This window comes from Fulmarus glacialis, unplaced genomic scaffold (genome assembly GCF_000690835.1).
Source record: "Fulmarus glacialis isolate BGI_N327 unplaced genomic scaffold, ASM69083v1 scaffold22774, whole genome shotgun sequence".
NCBI classification, from domain to species: Eukaryota; Metazoa; Chordata; class Aves; order Procellariiformes; family Procellariidae; genus Fulmarus; species Fulmarus glacialis.
The window spans coordinates 20,405-26,825 of NW_009206472.1; the positions used below are offsets into that span (position 1 = coordinate 20,405).

The 6,421-nt window shown below is 50.5% G+C and overlaps 2 protein-coding genes across 2 annotated transcripts in view; one reads left to right on the plus strand and one right to left on the minus strand.

Annotated features, from left to right (window-relative positions):
• Positions 1-84, plus strand: part of LOC104075320 (protein Wnt-4a-like) — a 3,126-nt gene extending 3,042 nt beyond the window's left edge. The window contains exon 6 of the mRNA XM_009575768.1: positions 40-84. Coding sequence (XP_009574063.1) covers positions 40-84 — 45 coding nt within the window. The remainder of the gene's footprint in view (positions 1-39) is intronic.
• Positions 85-1,110: 1,026 nt separating this feature from the next.
• The window catches only part of ACRBP (acrosin binding protein), a gene marked incomplete at its 5' end in the record, with an annotated part of 13,206 nt that continues 7,895 nt past the window's right edge, over positions 1,111-6,421 (minus strand). Inside the window, 5 exon segments of the mRNA XM_009575769.1 lie at positions 1,111-1,224; positions 1,771-1,857; positions 1,930-2,097; positions 2,204-2,383; positions 2,596-2,728. Coding sequence (XP_009574064.1) covers positions 1,111-1,224; positions 1,771-1,857; positions 1,930-2,097; positions 2,204-2,383; positions 2,596-2,728 — 682 coding nt within the window.

Below are 6,421 nucleotides of genomic sequence, written 5' to 3' on the forward strand. Positions count from 1 at the left end.
CGGTGCAGCTGCAAGTTTCGCTGGTGCTGCTCCGTCAAGTGCAAGCAGTGCCGGCACCTAGTGGAGGTGCACAGCTGCCGCTGAGGGGGTGGTGGAAGGCTGCTGAGGGACTGCAAGGCAGCCGGGGAGAGGACAGCCCGGGGAGGGACACGGGGAAGCAGAGGAAGGTGTGCGGGAGACACACAGCCTGAGAGGGAGCAGAGGAGGAGGGGTGGGGTTTTGCTGCCCTGCCGGAGAGCAGCCCTGGCTCCGGGGGTGCCATCAGCTCCTGTCTGCTCCCCACCCAGTACCCTCTCGCCAGCCTCATTGGGCTTTTTGTGGTTTGAATTATTTTTCCAGATGGAGGGTTGGAGGATGCAGGCCCAATAAACCCTTAAACTTTAGAAATAAACCAGCTGCAATGGAAAGCAAAGTGCGTACGTCAGCTCCTTCCTCACGTGCTGCATTTGGGACCTGCAGGGTACCTGGCTCTGCTCCCTCCCATGGGCTGGGAGGGGATGAGGCCACACTAGAGTCCTTGTGCTCAGCAGCCACATGGGCTGCAGCGAGCGAGAAGCACCAGGGAGTGGAGCAAGGGGGAGCAGGCACCCACCTTGGACATGAGAGGGGTCACTGAGCGGAGTAATAGAGCGGCAGCAGCAGAAAGAAGGGAGCAAATTAGGTTTGTGGGGCGAATGGGCTCTTTTTATACAATAAGACTCATCCTTGGGAGAACTACTGACTGGTATAGGCCTGCATGGGGAGGGAGGCAAGAGATGGCTGGGGACTTCAGACAAGCACACTTGGGCCAGTGGCTTTAAATTCAGGTTCCTAGGGCTGATGCCTTCTCTGATGCTCAGCTGCTCCTTTGGCTGGAGAAAATGTTTTCAGGAGGAGTTCCAGCAGGCGCCACAGTGAAACACACTTGAGTGAGGCTCCCCTCCTGGTGGGCCACTGCCGAAAGTGAAGAGTAGGTGCTTGGAGCGGGACATCTGGCCATGATGAACTGGCTGGACAGCAAGGGGTCTGGGAAGAGCTGTCCAAGTCTATCCAGGCTCTCTGCCCCACCACAGCCCCAGAGAGCCTGCTCTGGAGCCCTGTGCTTCCCACGCATTCCCCCACTACCATACATCACCCCTTGGTGAGGCTGAGGAACATCTGGTGCCACAGCTGCACCTCCTCCCCTCCCTCCTTCTCACTCAGCACCCGGTACGTCTCGTTTCTGTAGCAGCCACGGCGAGACACCTGCAAGGAGAGCCTGAGTTCATAGGACTGATACCACTGCCCATCCTTCCCTCAGGGAAAAACATCTGGAGGCTGGGATGATGGGGGCACCAGAGGGAAGAGGGGAGAACCAGCTGGGAAGCAGGAGGGAGCGGATGATAGCTGAACTGTATGTTTCCTAAGATACGGGCTAGTCCTCTGTCCTGCTCTGGTGTTTCTGGTTTTTGTTACCACCTAGGAAGCACCCAGTAGATGGTGGAGAGCCTCCCCTGCAGGGATATACAGGGATACCCCGACGGGTGGGAGGCTCCCCACAGCTCCTCTGTCTCAACATTAGCGTCTGTCTCCGCTGACATCTCTTACAGTGTCTGTGCAAATCCCACTGCCTCGATTACATGCCAGCTGTGCTTGGGTCAGTATTTGTCACGCCCTCAAACACACCCAAGTGTGACCTACTAGAGCGACAAGCAGTGGGCCAGTGAGTCCTGCGGGGACTCGGGGCTGGCTGTGGAGGGACCAGCCATGGAGGAGAAAGCTGTGTAAAGGGCAGTGCAGGCTGCTTCTCACCTTCTGGTTGTAGAGGCTCTGCTGCAGACACTGGTGGCTCTTGAACGCACAGTAGCTGGGGTGCTGAACTCCACCCGAGTCACAGATCTGGGGAGATGGGAATGAAGGCCAGAGAAAGAAGAGGAGAAGGAGGGATGGGAGCACCCACTGGACGCCCACCTGGCTCGGGGCATCTCTGTCTTGGAAGGCAGTGTACTCTGCCTTCAGCCAGAGGGTCACACGAGGGTCCTCACAGCCACGGATGGCCATCCGGCTGCACCAGTACTCCGCCCTCAGCCCTCTGAAAACCTCCATGCCATAGTACTCCGAGGTCTCTGGGGAGCTGGTCTGCAAAGGGGTGGGATAAAGAGAGCTATGCTTCTTCCTCCCCTTCCTCACCACCCAGTCCAGGCTGCTCCTCAGAGGCCGGCTGGAGATGCAGCACGCTGGGTACCTTGTTGCCTGCAGCCTGGTACTGGGCTGAGATCTGAGGGTTGATGTAGGTGGTGAAGCTGCCTGTCTCACAGTGAACACGGTTCAGGTTTTTGATGTTTGGACACTGCTCCCTCTTCAGCGAGCAGAAAGCGCAGTTAGGGCACAGGTCCATGTGATGCCGCCCAAGGCTGTCACACACCTACGGTGGATGCAACGGGGAGGTCACAGTGGGAAAAGGAGACTGAGGAGCTCCCAGATCCCTGACTTGGAGCTTGCCTCCCTGGTCACCCAGGTCAGCTTCTCCCAGGAGGTGGCACCTGAAAGGACAGTGCTGACGAGCTCTGGCCGTGGTCAGCACTGCAGGGAGCCCTGCACACAGTGGGTGTCAAAGGTGGACATCAGCATCTTTACCGAATCTCCGAACCCAAGGACTCTTTCTTCCATCTCCTTCCAGGCCTGGGTGACCACCGACGAGAGACAGTTTCCTTCCAGCATTGCATAGCACAGGATCATCACTGCCTCGTCCTTCTTCAGGGCTAAAAGGCTGACAGAGAAAGGGATGGAGAAAGTCAAGTCTCGTCTCTTGTCACAAGCTGAAGAGACAGACCTTTAGTTAAAAACTGAAAGGGGGGAAAACAACCCCAAAGCATAGCAAAAAACCTTTCCCAAAGAAACCTTGGACTCTAGGCCAAACTGCGTGGAGGAACGGGGGTGTCTGCAGAGTTTGTACATGCCTGTGTAACACAGAGGCTATGGGCTGGGGGGTGTGTGTGTACATTCGGAAGCACATGAGGAGGACTGGACGAGGAGCACAGCTTGAGGAACTTTCCCAGGGGCCCTGCAGCAGCTGCTGCCTAGTTTTGTCCATTTGAGTGCACAGCGAAGAGGTGTTTGTTAGAGGTCTGCTGAGTGTTGACCATGGGGCAGCCCTATTTGGGTTTGGAGTATATAACTTATTAAGCCTCCCTGCTGCTTGAGCCAATGTATTTGATGGAAAGGGGAAAAAATTGGTAACAATGAATTAACTGTTCATCCAAAGCGATATGGGAAGCTAAAGGTAGAAAATTTAAGGACAGTGGGACAAGGACAATAAGAATATTTTACACCTCTTAGGAACAGAAGAAATTGTACACATGGTACAGAATTGTTATTAGGCAGGGATGGTATGAATTATCAGCAATGATGCAGAAGAGGTAAAAATGCTCATTAAGCATTTGTCTTCTGTGTCTGGAAACAAAATCAATGATAAATAAACAAACTTTGATCTGGCAGAAAGTAAGAAAAGATAAAAGCAGCAATTGCTTATGTTAAAATGCTCTTAAAATCCATGCATGGGCTAACCTGTACGAAGAAGTTTTCCTAAGAATAGCTGAAACTTCTCGGAGACCTTCAGATTAGCCTTAAAAAATAAAAAAAAGAGGTGGAGAACCTGGAGGAAGGTCATGAAGATGAGATTTCCTAAGGCCTGGAAAACTTTCATCTGGAGCAAGAAACTGAAGAACCTTTACTTAGCTGAGCAAAGGCACTAGTGGGTGGCCACTCAGTCAGTCTGTACTTTTACCAAGATGGGGATCAGCTGGAAGGCTCTCTTCATCAGCAGATGGAAGAGTAATGATTTTTGGTGATTGGAATTTGGGGTGAGAGCCATTCAAACCAGAAATTAGCTGCATGTTCCTGACATGAAGGGTATTTAGCACGGGAGCAGCTGATAGGGTGGTTTCTCCACAGCTTGGAGACTTCAAAAAGGTATCCCAAACTTCTCTTAGGAGAAGGGTCTGTAGCTTAGCCACATGATACTGTTTTTCCTTCAGGGCCTACTAGGCATGGCTCCACGTCCTGTGCTGAGCAGGAAGGCCAGGGTGAGTGATCAGAGCAATTGCCAGGCCTGCAGGCTAAAAGAGATCAATCTCCCCGCCATTAAGCACATCAACCCACAGCACATCAACCACATCCACTGAAAAACAGAGGGTCAGCTGAAAACCTGAAAATCTGTGTATTGCAAGCCTGTGCATCCCTTACTGCGATGCACCAAGGTGTGACCAACCTGGTCAGAGGTTTGTGGAGGGAAGGTCTGAGTTCATAGAGGACAAAAGCATGCAAAATAAGGACAGCAGTAACAGATACCAACTCTTTCAGACAAAGCTGCAAAGAATTAAAATGTGCCAGTAAAAAAGAGAAACAAAGCCCTCCTATCCTGCAGAGAGCACTTCCAGAACCTGTAAGATCCTTTATGTCCACTCCTCCATCCAATGGCCTCACATGATCCTTTTTTTTTTTTTTTTTTTTTTGTTTCCTCTGTAAACATTCAGACCATTTGGGATACACGAAGAACAGGAAATTTTAAATTTAGAGCAAAAAGTCTGTGCTCATCCCACTTGAAAAGCTTGTCTAAAGTTATTCAACTGTCTCAGCATTTTTCTATGACTGGGAGCTGGACATCGCTGAAAGAAGAACCAGTGACAGCCCCCAAGGCATACCTAGCATTTCTCTTCCGTAAAGGATTGCTCTTTGTGTGGGGATTACCTAACACTGACAATTTCTCTCTTAAGCAGTTGTAGCCCAGGAGAACAAGTGTTTGGTCCACTTTGCTGATAAATCTGTGACAGCCGAAGGGAGTCCCTGCCACCACTCAGATGCTTGACTGCTTAGGCACAGCAGTTGGATCTTCGCCTTCAAGATTTGATAAACTGGCTGGGTCATCTTGATGGGACTCACAAATTTCAATTAATGACCCTGATATTATTCTCCAAACTTATCTGACAGAATTTATCCACAAATATGTCATTATTGGCAATTGTTCCACTACTTGCTTGTTATTCCAGTGGCACGTTGTGATTTGATTGCTGCTTCTTCACACCAGGGTGATCAAGCCAGTAAAGTGAGAGGCACATTAACAGTCATTAAAAATGGTATGAATAGCTCTGGTGTTTTCATCACTGAGTTAGAAAAAAGAAGAAAACTGTCCAGCTTGCTGTACTTTTTTAAAAATAGCAAATAAATAGCAACCTGAGGCTTAGAAAGCAACTGCTAATAAATGGGTTTAACAGCCTTTGCTTTCTCCAACACACGTACTGGTCCAACAAGTGCAGCCCAAACAAGATGCAAATAGAGGATTACAGGCAAAAGGGGCAGTAAAACGGAACTCGGCTCTAGTCTTTTCTAAAAAAGAGTGCTTCCGTAAGTAGCTTATAAGTAGCGATAAAACATCTGCTGAGTGTTTAAGACCTACTTGTTCAGAACAGACGCAAAGTCAGACATGGGTAGGAGCCTCTGACGCACGGCAAACTTTAGATTTATAGACTGTATTCAATATGATCAGCTCACGCAGATCAGAAAGCCTCGCATCCCTATGCACCACCTACCAACACTTTGCTGTTGGTCATGTATGCAGATGCACTCACAGTGCATCTTCTGCTCACCCACCCAGAAACCTGAGTCGTGCCATCAGCCTGAGGTTACCAAGAAATTCTGTTGGTCTGCCACATCCATTTCCTCCACTATCTCTGTTCTCCATCTCTGCTGCGACAGCTAGTTCCTGAAAGCAGCTGAGAAGTGTCAGGGGAACGGGTCCCACCGCACATCACCAGGCCCAGGGACGGGTCCTGGGCTCCTCCCTCACTTGCAGGCACCTGCAATCCACAACGCCTGGTGCTAGGTGCGCCCGGGGCCTTTCCCTGGTTCCTCTCCTGGTGATTCCCAGCACCCTGGCACTGCTGTTTGGCCTATCCAGCCACTCTCCCACTGCTGCTGCCTTACGGCAGCGCTGGGGCTTTGTGTCCCATCACAGAGGCAAATGGTACAGACCCGGCACAGCACTGCTGCTGCTCCCCTGCACTCGCTGACACACTGCTGAGCTGTTTGCCGATGTGCAGAAGTTTCCCCATGCAAGAGGGAAACTGATGGGCCTGTCTAAAGCCATTTCCTAATGCAAATCCCTCCCCAGCTTAGTACCTCTGCACATTAATGTCCTAACTGCTGCCCTGGATAAAGCCGAACAGGTACTGGGAAGCAATGTGAAAAAATATAATTAAGAAGAATCTGTGGGCCAAGATCAGTAATTGCTCAAAGACAAAAGGAGAAAACTTCAGATAAAAGCTTCAGAAAAAAAACTTCAGAAAAAAGGTATCTTGCTTTAGCATCTCAAGACATAGAGCCTACTTCAGTGGTATCTCTGAAGAGGGCTGTTTAACAACATCCACCTCTCCCTCGACACTATGACAAGGATTTGGGCCATTAA